The sequence below is a fragment of the Anopheles arabiensis genome, chromosome 3 (genome assembly GCF_016920715.1).
Source record: "Anopheles arabiensis isolate DONGOLA chromosome 3, AaraD3, whole genome shotgun sequence".
NCBI classification, from domain to species: domain Eukaryota; kingdom Metazoa; phylum Arthropoda; class Insecta; order Diptera; family Culicidae; genus Anopheles; species Anopheles arabiensis.
This window is the reverse complement of record NC_053518.1, coordinates 69,334,994-69,355,265: the sequence shown is the minus strand read 5'-3', so window position 1 is coordinate 69,355,265 and position 20,272 is coordinate 69,334,994. Positions and strand designations below refer to the sequence as shown.

Below are 20,272 nucleotides of genomic sequence, written 5' to 3'. Positions count from 1 at the left end.
TCTGTAAAGCGTGTGGAGCTCCATCTTTAGACCGTCCGATGTCGGTTCAATCAGGTCCTCGTGAGCTGTTGGGCGAGGATTTTGCACTGAGTTAATGGCAATTATTTTTACTCCACACGTGGGCAACCGGCTATGGAAAATCATTCCCCAGAAATTCATCCGCCACTGCAACGTGAGTGTGTTCCGGGGTGTATACAGTGTCCTCGGCCGCGTTTCTAGCCCAGTTACTACTGACGAAAAGGCGGCCAACCATTTGGAAAGGGTGTGAAATCACACCGAGAAAGCCCCTCTTCACGCAGGGTTTCGTCAGCAGCACGCGTGTCACGAGATCAAAGAGCTTCACTTAGGCGAGCCTTGCGGTAGTGCGCGTGTTACAGAACGTCAGGCTTCCAACCACCCGTCCCCTGGTTGACACACAGTTGCTCATCATGTGCGTTGCCATGTAGCCCAGCGTTGCCTGACGCGTTGTTTGCACGCAGCGGGAGTCACTGGAGCAAATTGCGAACATCGCGCCCGCGCGCGGATGACGCAGGATATACGGTTACCCCAGGTGAATCATGTTACAACACCGATCTGATCCGAGAATGAGAGAGAGAGAGAGCGCTTGGTAACTGTAGCCTTCTCGCGTTGTCGTCTTTTTTGTGCTTGTGAGGGTTTGGGTTGCCACTTACTCAACCCACACGCCGTATGGACCGTGTGTGTGTGTGAATGGAAATGCACAGCACGTTGGGAAACCCTTTTTTCGTGGAAATCAACACAGAACTGGGGGAAAGAAAAAAAAACGCCCCATCTGGAGGTGTTTTAGAAACAAACCCGTCATGCCAGCCAACGTTCTCTGTGTCGCTGGAAGGTGTACTAGAGTGTTGCACCACACAGCTTGAAACTAGGACAGACGCGCCCTGCGTTGGATGGACAGGCAGAGTGACACAAACCCAAGCACAAAAGAATCTCACTTCCAGACCAGGACTCGTCTGTTGCGTTCTGAGTATGTGTCTGTTGTGAGTGTGGGTTCAAAAATTGTACAGCTAAAATAAGCACACATGTGCAACAATACAAAAATACAAAACAAAACATGTAACGAGTACTCTCGGCAGCAAGGATACTTTCTCTCCAAGGCTCCAAAAGTTCAACGCCATTAACGACAAACACAACGTTGCATGCACTGGACGGATGGCGGCACTGCGTGGAACGTCCTACATACTGCGACTGACTGCGTTTGCCTGCCTGCTTGACTGACTGACTGACTGACTGACTAACTGTCTGCCGTTCTGTTGAGTGTGAGTGAGAGTTAACTCCCGAGCACGCCACGGCACGACAACGGTGCAGTACCTGCAGCATGAATCCACCTCAAACTCCATACGAGTCCAGGGGTTTCGTTTTTCACCTTTCACACCTGGTAACGCGAAACCAGAACCAGCTTGCATCATCCGACACGGCTCCTCTCTCTCTCTCTCTCTCTCTCTCTCTCTCTCTCTCTCTTGCCCGTTTTGTCCGGTATCCTCTTTGCGCTTTAACGTAATCGAATTTCGTGCGATAGCACGCCACGGCGAGGTGAAGTCAGCCTGAAGTCATCATGGCGACGATGCATGGCGCTTCTTGATCAAAGTGCATGCCGTGTTCCGGGTCTTTTTTTTGGTTTTGCGCGCGACTCCCCTTTAATCAGCACTCCGGAAATGTCTCACCAGGCGCCCGTAAAAGCATTGAACCACATGAAAGCGCATCTTCGCTGGCAAACCATCAAACCCAAATCCATTCCTGCAGCTTTTGGCTGCTGCTCACACAGGCTCCGGTCGCGTGCGGTAAGGTGTTCATTAAAAGCCGGACGCAACCCCAAAAGCTGCAACGTCCAGGTGGTTAAGACTTCAAAGCCTGCCGAATGGTTGGGATCCGTGTGTTTCGTGTTTTTGGGTCCATTGGAGCGGTGTGGTAGTGGGAAAGAATTTTGGCCTGCTAGTTCAGAAGCATGCACATGGGGTGGATGTCATCAGTCGACCCGAGCCGATCATCCAGCTTGAGCGCTTTAAATGCTGTGTTAAATCTAATCTCTGTGTCCCTGTAATTGGCACCAACGGTTCGTTCTCAGAATGTTGACGCAATTTTGCTACCTTTTCAGTCTGCCTAGACATTTTCTCACCAAAGGAATGGGCGTTTAACTATGGTCTCGAACGCAAATTAGGCAACGGGGCACACAGTGGCCATCTTCGAACAACACTCCCGAGTCTACCAAGGTGTACAGGAAGCTCCTAGAATCTGCTGAGTGATGCCTTTAATCATTCAGCAATCCTTTGCACCAGTAATCATCTAATTGCACTCATGTGTTGGGAGGCAACGGGGGGAAAAAAGCAGCATACAGAATGCAAACACTCTTCCTTAATTCCCAAGCCCGGGCCGGACTTCAGGGTTGGGAAATTGCACTGCAACAGCGTTAAGTACCGTTGCAACTTAACTGACACAACTGTCAGTGAGGCCCCGACGTTGCAGTAGTCACCGTACTTTTCTCGGGTACCGTACCGCAAAAGACGAGCCACACAGCGGCACACAGCTTGTAAAGGGTCAAGAAAGGACCTGCCGTCCGCACGTGTGTCCAACCCTTGGCCATTGACCGTCAATCCGGGAAGAGGTAGAGGTCTGGGTAAGGTCGGGTCGGCTTAGTCGGCTTGTGTAAAACCTCAAGCTCTCTCACCATCCGGTAGCTAGGGTGCGAAGTGTGCTCCACCGTACGGGCCCCCCTCCTGTCAGGGACTATAAATTAACGCAAATTGCTTTTCATCCCCACCATAACCCAACCCAAGTACACTGCATTGCCGATGGATGTGTGAGCGTGTTTATGTGTGTGTGAGTGTGTGTTAAGCCCCAAGAGAGCAGTGCTTTCGATGCTGGTCCCGAAATTGCGCTGAATGGGACGAAAATCCCCACAGTTCCGCGGACGTTGCAAACATTTGCGCCCGAGCGCCACTTCAAGTCTTTAATTTAATTTAATCTAATTGATAGTATGCACGCACGCACTCAATGTATGTGCGTGTGGACACATACACACACACGCATAAAGCCGGGTTGGAGCAACCGCACCGAGTCGGAGTGCTAAGCCCCCCGTACGGAGGCTTCGAGTGACGGTAATTGTTCCGATAATTTGATGGACATGTGAATGCAATATCGTTAATTTACATTCTGCGGTTGACCAAAAAGCTGCTGGGAGGAACGGACTGGTGTGGGAGCAAGCTGGGGACGCATATTGGTTAAAGAAGAGGAAAAAAACGAGTTGCCTGGTTACTTGAATGCGTGTCCCCTTCCAACAAGGGAGTTGACGGATCTGTCCGCACGGTTCAGGATTCGTCTGTCAAACGGAGGGTTTTGAGGTTTATGTTCTCGTTTTTTCAATCTCTCTTACTCTCTTTCTCTTTCGCTCTTTTTCTGTTTTTTTTTTTATATTATATTAAACTCTTCTCTTGGCAGACAGGGGCACCAACCACCGCAGACCACAAACATCCCATTAGCCCGGGTCGGGAGGGCACTGGGATGTCGCAGAAGGCACACTCTGTCCTGATGTGATGTCGTTTGCTGCACACCGAAATCTCTCGGTCGATTACGAGTTGTCAATGACGGTCCCACCCGGGAGGGGAATTCAAGCTCCTGTAGGCAGCACATCAAAAATAGATAGTCACAAACGATGTCAAACGAAAAACCAACGAGCAATTATGGGAGTAAATTAAACTTGCTCCTCACACTGTGCCTCGGAATGAGGCAGACGATGGAAAGGGCTCGTGCTGGATGAGCTTTGCTGATATGGCAGCAACAAAGTATACGTTGCTGAAGCTGTGCTGTTGTTTAAGTCATTATTCCTAGGTTGCCCCTAGAAGGCAAGCTCTTTTTCCAATAAATCCGAAGATAAGACACAATAATTCCTCTCCCGGGACCCAAAAACCTTTTGCAGAATGGTGCCACACTGTATCCCGAAAGAAACGAACCCAAGGAACATCCAAGGCATTTTATTAGCCCCAACCTTAAGGCAACAAAGCAGAGCAAAAATTGGCAATCATTCGTGAAGAAGTGCTTTAGTTTAGAAGGAATTAATAATGAATCTATAATGCCTTATCGTCTACAGGAGCTTTCCATTGGTGCGTGCATAAAATGTACCCCGATTCGGAACCGACGGTAAAGGATAAGTTCCAATCGAATGAAACTGTTTATTTTTTGCTATTATACCGAAACAGCAAGATTTAAAAGAGATTTCCTGTAAGCATCATCTTTCGGAGATAGGATCGAGCAGCACTTAGCTTTCATTAGGTAGGCACATCATCGGCTCAATCGGAATTGGCCAATTCGTCAATATTGGGCCCACGCTCGGAGCGATCCTGAAAGCACGAAGCGCACGGGAACGTGATCAACCTCGTCAATAATTAAGGTTAGTTTTTCGGGCCGTTCTACAGAATGCACCGGACCCGTTTCGGGGAAAGTTGTCCGAGTGGAAAAATCCTACCAATTTCTCTCCATTCTGCGGAAGAGCAGCAACAAAATCACAATAAAGCTGAGCTTGTCCTTTCGTTTTTGTAGTTGGAATTTGAGCAACGCGGCCAGGAAGGAAAGCATTTTTGCCTAATGTCCATCATAGCTACAGATTTTGCATTTGATGTACCAAGATAGTTTTCCCGTGAAAATTGACGTAACTTGCGAATGATGTGTTGCGTTTCGCTTTTTTACACACTAAAGAAAACAAGCTTTTGGTTCTGAAAACGATTGCAATCTCTCTCCTAGGCATACGGCCTACACACGAATCCATTTATCAATTAGTGTTTACTTAACCGATTGAGTGGGTATTGAGGAGCATACAAAAAAGAGTCGTCCGCCCGAAGCCTGTATAGATCAAACTCTGCAGCTACAAATGAATATGTGTCTGAAGTCTGGTGCCTGATGCTAACAGATCGCATGAATCAATCGTTCATCTGTTACGAACCGTACTACAGAGTTTCGCCGGAAGTTGGAATACACCAGCGGGTAGACGACTTTACACAAATGCACACACACACACACAGTATCGACGGAATGGGTATGAAATATACAACAACGAGTGCCTAACACACCAAACGCCATACACGCTCTGGTACAACCACCGTAGCGGGTGACCTACAGAGTTTTTCGACAGAGGCAAAGTGTTTCAAAGAACGGCAACCGAAACTTTATCCAGCACACACACAACCAAGCTCGTCCTGAAACTCATGAAGGCAATTTGTTTTTTTCCCCACGAGTGCACACACTAACGAAGCAGCGTTCGGCAACCGCCTGGCCTGGCCTGGCATCAGCAGCAGCAAAGGAGGACCCATGGACGGTCGAGGGGCAATGCAAACTTTAAAATGCACTCCTGTCTATCTTGCTGGTTGGTGCACCCTCAAGGCTCGATTTTTCGAACATTGAAGCAAAAAAACAGTCGCTGCTGCTGTGAGGGGGAAAATTCTCTCCCGACCTTTCCGACTCGGGCTGCAAGTGATGTGCACATATTTTCTCAATTTAAAACAACAACCATCTCTAGACAGATGCACCGTGTAAAGTGAAGAGTGTCGGAAATTTATGTTTTTGGGGTAATTTCGGTTGCCAAAGGGAGAACGAGAGAGAGAGAGAGAGAGAGAGAGAGAGAGGGAGAGAGAGAGAGAGAGAGAGAGCGATGTGATGTCCATACGCACTCGGTGTGTTTGGTTGGTGCATGTGGGTCCTGTCCTCTGTTACCGTCGAGTGCTTGTGCCAGCCCACTTGTCGTCAGCCTCGACGTTGCATCGCACTTTGTTTGGATTTGTTTAATTTTTCTTCTTACACGCTCCCGCTTCCCGCGTGTGCGGGCAAACGCAAATAAACAAATAATTCCCTTGCATCTTGTGTGTGTGTGTTTACGCGATAACCATGCGCGCGGTACGGCGAAGCGCGAGCCCAAACAGAACAGTTGGATCAAGTTTGTCGTTCGTCTCCCGATATCCTTGGTACAATGTTGCTTAACGGACAGCGGAAAGGGAGTGTGGGAGAAGGCCCCGAAACGCCAGTCGCGTTACGGATATTTACATATACATATGCTCTTGTAACTGTCACGGTGCATGCTGCTACTGCCGTCGTTTTGCTGCGGTTTGTCTGCAGTCTCGTGAGAATTGAACCGAAAGCAAATTCTGGGGGAAAAGCCCCGCCTGCATTCCCACCCATTCACAAGCCCTGAAACATCTTGATGATGCGAAAGCGCCACTTGGCACGTACGGCTTGAAGCCACAAAATTTACAATTATTTAATCAATAGACGAGATAAACATCAACTTACGGCTCGTGCCTCTAACCGCTCCGTCCGAGGACTTCCTGGGAGCAGTTCGGAGTAGTGTGAAGATGCGTCCAAGTGCATCCAGGCTGTAAGTGGTCGTGTTTTGCTGAATGGAGTTTGCGGATTACGCTTTTGCATAAACATAGGCTTCGAGGAGAGGGCAGGAACTACCATCGTCCATCCCAGGCTCGGAGATTCCCGGACCATGTTATCACATTGAATGGCAATTCCTGAGCGCATCGGAATACAAAACACCCATGCATCGACCGGCCGTGTATCGGAGGCTGAAAACTAAATCGATACAGAATCGAAGACGACCCGTACACGATCTCCTCCTCTCCCACCGCTGTCAATTCCTGAAGGTGTCTGTTTTACATAAAATATATCTAATTGCATTAATGAATGATCTTTATCTTTATCTCGGGCAGCTTCTTGCCCAATCGTGGGAGCAATTGGGAAGAACCGTCGACTGACTAAGGACGTGTTCCTAGAGGAACAGGACAGGGAAATCAAATGATCAACCATCACCCCAGGACCAGCAACGAGCGGGTTGCGGCGGCTGCAGGCCGGAACGGATTTGCCGATAAAATTTATGCACATCGTGTCGTACACAACTTCTGCTACATGCAAAATCGCACCCAGGGAAACTCGGGAAGACACTCGGACGCATCCCGGAGTATGGAGGGATGGTTGACGATGCAGGACATTGTTACAACGCCCTGCAAAATCCTCAACACGTCAACCAGAGGGCTTACTGGTCCCGCTTTTCCCACGAGGAAAGTGGTCCTTCGTTTTGCGGCGGTGGATTAGTGTGTGGTGTGTCGTAGCAACAACGAGCATCCCACACGCATCGAACATTACTGGACCACATCTTGGATGCCCTCGCCTTCATTACACTGAGCAAAGACCAGTGCCGAAGCAACCAACAGTCTCGTTGGGGGGAGACCGTTGTGTCTTTACCTTCGCCTACCACCTAAGGAAAGGTTTTTGTAAGCATCAATGGAACAAGTTTTCCAACCGAACGCATACGACCAAGAACGTAGGGTCCGTATCGACGAAAATCCCTTGCATTACGTCGTTCGCTTGTTTGGTGAAGCACACACAGCGCCAGAGTGGCAGGAGCATATAAATACCGCTTGGTACGTTCGTCGGCTAGACTCCCTTCTGTTTCCTATTGTGGTGACGTGTACGTGCAGCACAACCATGTGTGTGTGTGTGTGTGTGTGATTTGTACCAGCAGCAACTACCAACTCGGTTGACACAACACAACGCCCAAGACGACGACCAGAATGGCAATATTGGTAGCATTCGTTGTGCCAAAGTCCAAGCTCACCCGCAGGTGCCCAGGTTGAGCCTCCGTTGCGCTTATTGCGCACACATTCAACCAGTGAACCGAATTGCCGGAATGTCTCTGCGAACCTATGCAGCAGAGCGACGCGTACGTATTTGACGGTCCATTACGATGCACCATTCACTTACACTCGTGGGAGGGGGAGTTCCCTGTTGGATGCGGGATGCAAAAAATATGCAAAACTGTCTTCACATCCCCTCTTCCCAAAGATGGGGTAACCATCATCAGGGTTCCTTACCGAACCCAGCGACAAGACAGTTGAAGACGGTACAGAGCGCACCAAAAGCGGTAAGATGTGTTTGTGGTGTGTTTCATCCTCGACAGCCAATGTCCCATTCTTCCCGAACGAACCCCTGCCCTGGGAATAATGATGATGCGGGCCTCCCCCCGATTTCTGCAAAAAGGCATCCATGCTGTTGGTATGTTGTTGTGCTTACTGGATGTTTCACCATCCTTCCCTCTCACTGCTCTCACAAGAGCTTCTGGGAGCTTTCTTTGCCGAGCGAATAAAGCATGATCGCTCGGCCAAAGTGGCCAATCGTTTGATGTAAAACGCTCCCGGTAACAAGCGTATGATGGCCGGGAGACAACGGCAGCTCAAAATCGCCTCTTGACTTCTTCGGCTTTTGGATGAGAGGAATGGCTTAAAGTCCTTCGAATCGGTACCTTTTACAGCGGAACTGGTAGCCAGTTCTCAAACACACATGCCGCTGCTACTTTGACAATCAGCGAACCCCGGGTGATCCACGGGGGAGAGGACGAAAGCCGGACCAAAAAGAATCGCGCAAGAGTGCACGTTTCAAGCGGCTTGTTTACGAGCGTATCTCCTCCCGTATTTTCCCAAGATGCTGCCAACGTCAAGTGGCAAAGAATGGAAATTTGTTTTCTTACGCTCTGTACGCTCAGTACGAGTGATTTCCTTTCGACAAATCAACCGATTCTGGTTGCATAATGCACCCATGGTGCTGACAAAAACCGGGAAAGCGCATTCCTGGTGGTTTGAAGGCACTATTAGCGAATGCGGGGATAGTTTATGGCGTTCTCGTGAAATGTTTTCCAAGCAGTTGTTGTTGAAGTTTTCACCCCAGTAGTTCCTCCCTTCGGATGCTACCGGATAAACGGTTTGCTCTTTCACGTGTGCGAACAGTTTGAGCTCACAGCTTTGAATCCGCTTTGAAATACACAGACGTAACTTCTGGAGTACTTTTTGGGTTTTGCGCAATCGTTCTAGCAAACTCCACCAAGAAGACGGTACAAGACGATAGTTTCCTGTTGCCACACAAAATCTTCTTCTCCATTTCCCAAATTGCATTACGCTGATGGGAGGGCGAGGAGGGGGAGAGTTGGATGGGTGTTGAATTACGAGCTTCTACCCCACCATAAACATCTTGAGTGCCGAACACCTTAGTGCCAGGCAAATCCACTTTACGGTATCACCCCGGCCGATCCTTACCGCTCAATAATTCACCGGTTCGATCCAATTGTGGCAAGTATGAATCACAGATACGTTTCAATTATTCCAAGCCAAACACCAGCCAACCCGAATGTATCACCCGGCAAGTAGGTACCCTTTTCGCTTGCAACACACACACACACACACGGGTCGGTTTTGGAGAAGCACACATTTCGTGAGCGCTGTTTAAAAATTCACCAAGGGATTTTTCGTTGGAAAATCTTATTTACAAATCCCCCGCCTGGAGAACCCCTAGTTAGAGGCGGGAGTTTCCCCGTGTATTGGGCCACTCTAGGCGCATCCCCAAACACAAACTTCCCCCCCCACCCGGGGGTGGCAATCCCTTCCAACGTGTGAGGTTTTGTGTTTGTTTATCTCCTTGATTTATGGTGAGTTATTTATCAACCGGAAAACATCGGTTACGATCGGTCCGGGAAAAGGTTCCTCGTGTTCCAGCGCAACGTTTTGCACAGCGCCGTGCCGTGTGTACACACCTTCTTCTTGGAAGCCTGGATTGATTGAAACCTGGACCAACTTTGTGGCCCGGTTTTACGCGTAGTGGTCAGAGCTGGTGCCAGCAGCAATTTGATCGCCTGTCTATTTTCACCTCCCAACGCAGGGCCTGGCAATGTACTTACCTAGATTTCCGCTCGGAATGTAAACGTTGCCGGACGGCGTCCGGACCAGACACGACGGTTCGAAGTCTACACCCAGCTCGGTAGGATTGCCGGTGACGCGTCCATTCATTCGATTCATGGTTGGATTGCGCGGTGGTACATCCGGTGGAGCTGAAGGCGGAACTCCGTCCAGGAGACAGCCTGTACGGGGAGAGAGAGAGAGTGAAGAAGAGGAAGAAAAAGTTGTGATTAGTTTCCGATTCAATGCACCGATTCAGTGGGAGGTGTAGAAACAAACACACAAAAACACAGAACAGAGAGAGTGAAGAAAACACAGCACGGGCAACATAACATAAATTAGTGAGAACTTTTGAAGTTTGTCGAAATTGATTTTTAGATCATCCCAACCGAACATCCCGAATAGGAATATTAATTTCATTCCACTACTCGACTACCTCTCCCTGGAAACGGTCTAATTGGAAGGTTTGATTAGTAACAGCGCTCATAGCTGCCGCCGGAGCGGTGACTCCGTGCTTGGAGATTGGAGCTGATGAAGCACTGGTGTATGATTAGGTCGCGAAATAGCCGATACCGATATCAGGGGGGGAGCACGATGACAGGTCAAGCATACATCAAACCGCGACCGCCCGAGTGAGAGATTACCGCGCGTGTGTGACAATCACCACGCTTCTCGCTCGCGGCAGAATCCGGCAATCGAAGTGACGTTAATTTGATGCCTCCATGATGGCACCAGGCGAGGAGTACTCGATTAGCCGAAGCAGACTGGAGTATCCCTTTACCCAGGGTGCAAGATCGAACAGGTCCTATCGAATCGATTGACTCGCGCTTTCTCTCTCTATCTCTCGCTTTGACCGCGTGATATGCCTGCGGGCAATGCGTCATATGTGAGCACGCGTCCAGGCTGGCGTCAGTAATTGTATCGCCATTCGGCAGTACAAGGCTGCGTGAGCGGATACACGGCACCCGGGGACGGGGAAGTTTGCGGTTATAATTGGTACAAACTGTACGCCGCAGGTGAAATGAGCATCGAGCCTATCACTTATATTATTATCCGAATCATCATCAGCATCATTCCTGGTAGCGCCACTCAATCCCGGAACATCATCATCATTATCATCATCGTCAGCAAGGTGGTCCTTCCAGGAAGAATCATGCTCGATGCGCGTAAGGAGCGATGATTTATGAAGTGCTGAACTGGGTCCTCATCTCGTGTCCAAACTCGTGCCAAACCAGTGTTGCTTGGAGTGGCACCATCGGGGGGAGATAAATTGGACCTGAGTTGCGTCAGATCCTTGGACTATCGGAGACTTCTTGGCTTGACTGGAGGTGGTAGCAGACAGGATGCAAGTATACATAAATTTCATTCCCTTTCACAGTGTAATTATCGATCAAACGTGAGTACACAACGTGTCTTATCACTATTCCGTCAGCCGAGAGTATGATAATGCGAGGCGAGTTTCGGTAGAGATTGCCGGGATTTCAGTAGCGCACAACACAGAGCAAGTGGACGATGCAGATGCTCGTGTGCGCTGAATGATTACTGTAATTTGTATCCTGTTTTGTCAGCCAAGTGGAGCCACTTCACACAGGCTCCTGGAATGACGAATTTCCCCTTTTTGATTTCGGGACAAAAACATCACAGACATCCAACAAGATCAAAGCGCTCTAGAATAATGGCGTCCTGCCCACCTTTGGGCATCAAATTGGACTGTTTCGCTGAGGTGTGTGTTGTGGCATGCCACATCGTTTGGATTTTGGGCAGTTGTAGCAAATTGTCAATCGTACCAATCCCTGTTTAATATGCACTCTTTTCTCTTCAGTACATAGACACATCAAACGCTCCCCGTTACGGTAGTTGGTGTGCACCAAGTGCATCAAGTAAATAATTACAGTCTGTGTGCAATGGTAAGCAGAGACAGAGAGAAAGATACGCTCGACCCTAATTTGACGCTCGTCAAACGATGATGATCGTAAGCAAATAATTTTACCATCTTGTAACTCCCGTCCCGCTTCACAGCTCATCTCATCGTGCCCTGGAACTTCCGGAAGTGAGAAATAAAACCCCGCGCCAGAAATGGTATGACCCCTATAAGTGGCAAGGTGGTTCCAGGGTCTAAGAAATGGGACGCAGCTTTACAACATCAAACCCCCCTTAAACCACGCACCACGGGGTCAATTAGGCGTGCGGTGTTAGGCAGACCTTTGCTTTGTGGCAAGCAGAAACAACAAATGCTTGGGACCTCCATTAAAACTACTACCCTGATTTACGACTTGCGCCTAAAAAATCTTAAGCGACCCTAAAAAAAATACACAACAAGCATCGAGCAATAGACACGTTTTTGGCGAAAGCATGCCCGAAGACTTTTGATGGGTTTTGAAGTGGAAGTGGCCAGAATGGACAAAAACAGAACGGACAGACAGCCAGACGGATAGACGGGCTGACAAACAAACGGACGCAGACAACTACTCCAATTAACTCGACACTCAAGCCTCCTGGGCCTTCGGTAAAGCAACCAAAGCAACCGTCCCGTCAAAATCGCCAAACGAAAGATGAAGATGGACGCGCTCGTGCGCCAACCGAGGAAGAGGGCAGTTGGTTTGTGCGGCAAATATTTGCATAATTTATGTTAAATTATTTGTACGGGAATTTTATTAACCATGCGTCGTAAAAGAAAAGCGAGTGTGGGCTCTTTCTCCCTCTGGCTGGCTGAGGAAAACCTGGACAGTTAAAAATGATAGCACAAGGGGTCCGAATGGTCCCCGAAATGGCGTGTGGAGTGGTGAAGAATAATGAGGAACGGTAATAGCAATTTTCTTTAAATTTTATTTATTTTTCCCCGCCGTCCTGGCTGGCTGTGGCCATTAGAAGAAGTTTTGAAAGCACTCCTCTATCCTGTGCCACTGACGAGAGTGAAGAGAAAGAGGGAGAGAGGGGGTGAGGAGAAGCAGCAGAAAAGCCCATAAAACATAACCCACCCGGCCCGGGCACCATTTATCTCCGGCTTCCGGTTTATCCGTGGGTTCAGGTGGCTGCCAGGATAACGGCGGGTTAGAGGATGCGTCGTAAAAGCGGCTTCCCTGCATCGATCAACACATCTGGACACCGGACAGTGTCGAGTGAGACCATAAAATTAGTTTAAAAGTGTAGGTAAATTGAAAAAATCGTCCCCTTTTTACAGGTTTGCTCCTGTACAAGCACGATCCGGCTCGAAGGACCAGCGGCAAGAGTGTCTTAATAAGGAAATGGCAGGTAGAAAGAAGCCCGTGCCTGCTGTGCCGTTTCAGGTATACGCCTAATAGTATGCAATAAAAACGAAACCGTTGCCTTCCCGGACCCACCGTTTCATCGCTTTTCTCGCATGTGTTTATGAATATTTATCACACCGAAGGCCAATGTTTACGTTTACGGGTTAGCTTCGATTTGCTTGGCACACAAGGCCGATCGTTTATTTTTGTTGTTGTTGTTGCTGCTTCCACCGGTGCCTTGATGACTAATCGGAGGGCTTGAAATAACATTCGTCCCGGGGGGGCCCGTAATGGGGGACCCCATGAACGAAAAAAATATGTGCCAAATGCCCATACGCCCATCGGACGAACGACACACAACATGTGCCGTGACGGAGCCTTTGATAGCAATCGGCAAGGAATGTCGCACTGTCAGTGTGCTGCTGGAACGGTCTTCAGTTTATGAGCCCCGTTTTATGAGCCCAAGAAGCAGCAGCACTTAGCGGCCCGAAGAGCGTAGAATTATGTGAGTAGGTCGACCTTCAGTATTCAACGGCTTCTCGTTTGGTGCGTGGGGGAAAAATTTGCCCAAAATTGAGGCCTTAAATTACATGTGTGTGTGTGTTTCATTGGTGGGCTGAAAATGAAACAGTGCCTGACGGTGCCGCCGCCTTTGAAAGATGATCTTCGCACAGAGGAAATCAGATCTCGGTGCTGGCTGAGATCCATTTAGCGCTGATGGCAATAAAAACAAAACATTCAGATGAATTCGAGCGCTGTACCGGCCGGGAGGTGTAATTTAGAGCGGAAGATAAACCGTAATGGATGTATATTGTCGTGTCAATTTTGCACGAATTTGTTAAGACGAGACTGAGACGGCTGAGAGCACCATGATGGATTGATTGAATTAACAGCGGCAGCGTATTTTTATGACATTTCACGGGAATAAGCTAAACGAATCACAAGAATTCGCTACATAAAAAGCCATCAAATCTTCCTTAAACCTGGATCACAAATCGGTTCCACTTCTCACTGCAATCTTCCTTTACCAGGCGACAGAGAGCGACCAAGAGATTAATGCAAGCAACCCCTGTTACGCAATAACTCAATCAACTAAATCCCATTCTTTTTTTACTTTTCCAACCCAACATTCGCTGCACCCGGTGGTGGCATTACCCTGGTGGGTCACTTTAAATCCTGTCACCGTAAAATTTAACCACCGGAACATATTGAACGAATCCTTCAAAACCGGGCCCACAGAGCACACAAAAAAAAGCTCTAACTCTCCTCAGCGGGGATTGCGTGTCGGATGTTGTTAATGGGACTTCCTTTGCCACGCTTCCTGTACGAGTTCCAAGGGAAGTGTGTGTGTGTTTGAGTGTGCTCTTGCATCAGCGAAAGGGTTCACCGTTCAGGAAAGGCTATGAAATAAATCGCATCGGCACACTACTACTGGCAAGCCGTCTCACTTCCTTCCGCCCAGGTTGTGATGACTTTCACGTGTGAGCGTCACCTAGAGGTCGCTTGTTCGCTATTGGAAAGAATGGAACAATTCCGACCGGACGGGGACGGAAACAAAAATACATAAATAACACACCACGGTGCAGCCCCGTATATGACGGCCGTGGCCCCAGGGGCGTGCACCTACCTTTCCCGCATTCTAGGAGGACCCAATGCGGGATATTCGCTTTTTTACGACACTGCTGCTGCTGCTGCTGTTAAGCTTCGTACGAATTTTTACACACCATTCCATCGCTAGAAGTCTTTTCCCGGTAAAGTGTTTGACAGAAACACACACAAACACGTACACTGGAGGCATTTCAAAGTAGAAACCTTTATGACATGCGGCCTGCCACTCTAGAACTGGTGCTCGTGTGTGCCTTTGACGTTCAATCCATCGCATTCACTCGTTCTTTCTTCATTCACCACCCGCTCAAAACAAGCTCGCACGTCTATTTCTAGAAGTCCTTCTCGGCTCTAAATAAATGCAGACGGGTAAAACGGTGCCATAAAAATCGCTTCCCACACCCGTCCGCCATCGCCCGCCATCTTGCACGAGAGAGAGAGGTGCTTTTTCGAGAGAAGCTTACCGTGCGATCTAAACCAACGACCACGCGTCCTCGCACACACATACACTCAGACATGTGGTGCCTATTTTATGGGAGCCGCGATAAAGAGACAATATGGAGATATCGTTTCGCTTCTCCCTCTCTCTTTGGTTTACCACGTCTTGCTGATTTTTACGACCCGATCCACGACCCGATGCGACTGAAGTGTGACGCCCGGAGCTCAAAATAAAGAAGCATTTTGTCTTCCCTGTAAGCAGCTAAAAGCTTTGTGATTCTCGTGCTTTAATCAAAGTCTTTGGTGCGTCTTAAGTCAACAGCGCTCGGGCTTCAGATTTAATCTTTATTTCTTTTTTCTTTTCTTCCTGTACTTAAAGTTGAGTTCGTTTCCTCGTCTGGACAGTGGGATTGTTTCTTTCATTCGTCGGAGCTTCGGTAATCGAGAACTCCAAGCCGCTTCTGGCAGCATTTCGGCGGCAGAATTGATTCCAATATGCTAACCACGCCATTACGCGGCCAGACCCGTTGGTGCCGGGCCAACTTTGCCAAAAGCACGCGGAAAACAAAACCAGCCTGCAAAGCGGAGAACGTCCGCGCCAGGAGCTGTTGGAAATTGGAAACCGGAACTAGCTCGCGTAGCTGATCTGCCTGGGGTTTTTTTTGCGGAAAACGCTACATTTTGCTTGGGGTCTCGGGTTGGCAGCATTATCAAAAATCAAATATAATCACCCTGGCGCCGATCATGCGCTCCGGTCGCTTCTATCCCCGCGGTGGTGTCCCCTCGGATACGGCATTGACCCTATTGGGAGTGGGCAGAACGGGGTGGCGCATTTATCGAATATCTTCTTTTTTCCCCATGTGCTTTGTGGCCTTGCTTTGTCCTGCTTCTTCGCGGGAAAGATGATTTTCATCGCACGTCAACTTTACGCCCGACGAAGGGAGCGTCATATTCTGTCCCATTTCCACACTCTTTCCGTGTCCATTTCATGCACGATTAAATGGTGCGAGAAGCTTCCCACTACCAACGCGCAATTTCTGAAGAATCGCTATGGTGCTGGGGTTGATCAATTGCCATCAGCCATCGTGCCCCGCACGGGCGCTGTTAAATGACGCGAAACCAAATCGGTTCAGACCGGTGTGGTGGTACGGTCGGGTTTTGGCGAATAATTCTGCGCGCAAAATGGAAAAACCCCGCGACAACAGCGGGAGGGAACTTTTGAGGAAGCAAACTCCTGCGAAGCCATTGACCGGTTTATCGCATCACCAACCGGGCGGCTATCACTATGATGGAATGACAATCGCTTGATGCTTCTCGTTTGCAGGTCGCCGTTTGCTGTCCTGGATTTGCCATCACCTTCAACTGTCCTTGATGGGTGAAAACGTCCTTTGCAAAAAGGAATTGCATTGCCATCTCCGCTCTGCTTTAAAGAGCGTGAAAAATGACCCATAACAAAGAGAGTAGCACATGAAGGACGATGATACAAAGCATTATGATGGCGCACAGCACGTTTTGATGATGCTGTGGGCATCCGTCCTTGGCCTAGGCCTGACAAGGATTTACCTCCCATGCTCATGCTTCCAGTAGCCACAAAGGCACAGATATTTTCTATTAATCCCCGTGTTCATTATCCGTGTCCGGTTTTTGTGGAGGCCGGTGGAGTTCCGCCATGTCAAGGCGGATGTGTGGTGTCCTCGCCTTCATCTCCGAACAGTCGGCCGGAGTGTCCGGGCAGTGAAGCATTTAACATTTTAAGAAGCTTCAGCACGGTTCGAGGCAACACAAACACTTTAGGCAGGGCAAGAATGTAGTGCCTGTCGTATCCACGAGCAGAAAAAGAAACGGCAGAATAAAAGTCACAGCAACTACATGACAATGTCATTGTCGTACGAAGACACTAGACACAGTGTTTTGTACCGTTTGTGCCGCTTCTCCGGGGTAAAGATGTGTCGTGTGTGTGCATTAAGATGTCCTCTTGGTGTTTCGTGCGCCTCTCCCCCCTCGTGTCTGTCCTCTCCATGGGCGACTTGATGTCCCGCATTGTTGGCCTGTCCATTTCATTTTCACGCCCACCCAGGATCTCCCATCCACACACACACACTCTACCATCTCAATCTCTTGTCCGATGTTCTGGTCGTTGCCGAAACAAACGATCCTTGATATCGAAGGATATGCTCTTAGCGTGTGTGGTTGTGTGTGTCCTAAACGAGGCCTTAAAGATATTGTCCCACGATATGGTGAATCACCGGCATGCAGGGGGGAAAGGGCCAGCAAAGACAAGGGTAGAGCCTTGCTGTCTTGTACTTGACTTAATATGTCGCCCCATGTCGTCCGCTCACCAGCGAAGGACACACCATTGAGCACCGAGCTGCTGTATATTGTTGTCTTCTACAACCACCCAGGATAATGTATTTTGGGACCAGCAACTTTGGAGATGAGGAGGTAGCCTGCCTGCTTCCATCGATACGCTCTGCAGGGATCTGCCATTGCAAAAGAGCAACACGATAGTGGCCGATAGTGGCCTTATCGACTGCATTGAAAGGAAAGGAGGCTCTTAGTTTCACCGGTCAGTGTGAGTGTGTGCGATGGAAGTGGCTGGAGGCGCAAAACAGAAAGAACTATTGACAAAAGTCTGAAGAATATGGCAATATTCCTGGGAGAGTAGGTCCAGGATCCAGGCTGGGAACAACGGCCAGCTGCCACTTATCAGCCGCAAACTCTACTCCAGTGTACATGAAGTTGACATCCAAGGAAGGGAGGGTGCAAAAAAAGCTCCCTAACAAAGTGTCTTGAGGGACTTGCAATCTGTGTGCTGTTGCTGGCATGGCTGCAATGCCCTTGGCGTCTGCTTCCAGCAAGCGTCCTATTACGTGTGAGCGCATTCGTTTAATTTATGTCAAGTGCGCACACGTTGTCGTCCATCCCCCAGAGCGGGAACGCTCATAGGCAGGGGTGTAGGGTCAGTGCGATGCTGCGGAGCCTCCACAACACGAAGGACTTTGTAACATCGGTGGCAGGAAATCGATGTTAAATTGAACACCACTGGGACACGGGCGGTAATATGCAACCTTCTTCCGTTTTTCCTTTTCTGGGATCAATCCCAGCCTAATGCACAACTAAATGTACGTTGTGTGCGTCATTTTGTGGCCTCCAGTACCAGATCCTGACGTCCTCCTCAAGGAATGGACGGGGTCCGCAAAGGTTACATGGGGCTCGCTCGTGCAAGATGAGTTCGACCTGTCGTCATAAAAACCATCGCACCATCGGTAGCTGTATTACCAGGGGCAGGGTAAGAAATGTCCACACCGTCCATCTTTGGAATCTTCTTCGCTCTTTGGACGGACATCTTGCGCAAATGAGTGCGAGCATGACACCGGTGGACACGGACACGTACGCAGGCTTTCATAGCATCATCATTACCCGGACGGAACGGAACCTTTTGCAATGTGTTTCGTTTTTATAACTCTCGTTTAGAGAGCCTCTGGTGGAAGAATCTGCCCCCAAAGCCAAGGTGGCACACAATAAACAGGAATCTTTTTCCTTCATTTTTTGCTGTTGTTGTTGGACTCGTTTACGTCCCAAGGGTCCCGCGCGAGGGTTAGACATAAAGCTGAGTGCGAGAGAAAGGAGAGCGAGAAAAAATGGTCCCAATCTTACGCAGCAAAAGAAAGGAAAAAGCGCTTCTACGCAACGTCATTATTGTTCGGGAAGGCGCCAGAAGATTCAGGTCTTGCAGGTCGCAGGGCTTATCCTTTCCTCAGCCGGTGTACCACAAAACGGTAAGAAATAAAGTTCGAAAAAAAAAAAACAGAGTGTGAGAGACGCAGTGAAAGGAACGAAAAATAATAAAAATATTTTGTCACCTATATAATTCACGAAACGTACGGCGAGGACGATATTAAACACGCACTTCTTCGGACCTGTTTGTCGTCCGAACTCCCCCAGCGGATTGTTGCAAGGGACAGAAACCTTGGGCATGTGTCTTATAGATCACACCTCACACCCGGTCACGCACACCCCACTGGACCAACCTGAGCTTCTCGCCCTGTGTGCCTGCCCATTGCCTGGTGGGAACCTGTAGTGGGACACCCCCAAAATGAATGGGACGGATTTTTATGACCATCAGAAATAAGCAGAAAAAATAACCTAACCTTTAGATATTCAATATCTTCCGTGATAGGGGGACGCCCCGATCGATTCCGGTCATGCTGAGTCTGTTATTATATTTTAATATGATTCCGACCCAGGGTTTTGGACATGTTGGTTTCCATTGTTCTGGGGAACCTTTGGGGCCACCCAAGCCCGAAGAGATGGGTAATAATTATGACTCGGCGCTGGAACCGAGGAAACAAAGGCTACTCCTCCCCGTCCAAAATCGCTTATTGTTTCTTCGACGCGGTTCGGGTTAAGACCTTTTTCTGTTCTGGCTTCATTCTTTTGCCGAACTATCCACGGCCGGATGTCATGTACGAGATCTTTTTGTGACCCTTTTTTTGTACGTCCAGAACGAGGATGTGTTTATGTCGGTTGACTTTTTTTTGGGGGGGTGGATTGGAAAGGGCATTAAAAGGATGTCCCTCGAAGTATCGCTCCACGAAGACGTCCGCTGTACACGCAAAAATGCTGTGCCCTTGTCACGCAGACAGCGCCCGTGTGGCAGTGGCGCATGAAGCATTAACAATAGAAGAATTGTACAGGTTTGAACCTTGTCAGCTACCGGGCGGGAAGCATCCTTTTTCCAGGGTGCCATTATTAACTGCCGTGCTACTGCCGTGGGAGCACGCAGCTTCACGAAGTTGTCATCGACCGTTGCATATGCTACAAGCGCGCACAATTCCAAACCACATCCAAACACATTCCCTCCCAAAGCAGGCCGGACGAGTTCGCGAAGTAGCATGTGAGGCTGCATACAGGAGGATACAGTGCGCTCCAACTCCACCGCCTTTTCGTTTATGGTTATGGTGTTCTCCGCGTGGAATGCATCGTTACACACACAAAGCCCATGGCCCGAGGAGTTACCTGCAGCGCAAAAGCAATGCAGAAAATTTAATATAAATGCAAAGAATAACAGCTAAACAACAAATAGACAGCAGAATGAATAAACAATCGAGCTCCCGGGAGCTCGGCGGACGGAGTAGCAGTGGTATAACACACTCGTTACTCGGGCATGGTGGAGTTCGCGTGCCTTCGTCGAGATGCCAACCAACAACACGGGGGTACGAACGTACGGAGCGGTACGTATGGGACGGAGCA

General features: G+C 49.0%; 1 protein-coding gene across 6 annotated transcripts in view; it reads right to left on the bottom strand.

Moving 5' to 3' along the window:
• The window catches only part of LOC120903644 (teneurin-m), a 520,615-nt gene that overhangs the window by 92,631 nt on the left and 407,712 nt on the right, over positions 1 to 20,272 (bottom strand). For all 6 annotated transcript variants that reach the window (XM_040313191.1, XM_040313195.1, XM_040313192.1 and 3 more), the window contains one exon: positions 9,731 to 9,910. In XM_040313191.1, the coding sequence (XP_040169125.1) occupies positions 9,731 to 9,910 (180 nt within the window). The remainder of the gene's footprint in view (positions 1 to 9,730; positions 9,911 to 20,272) is intronic.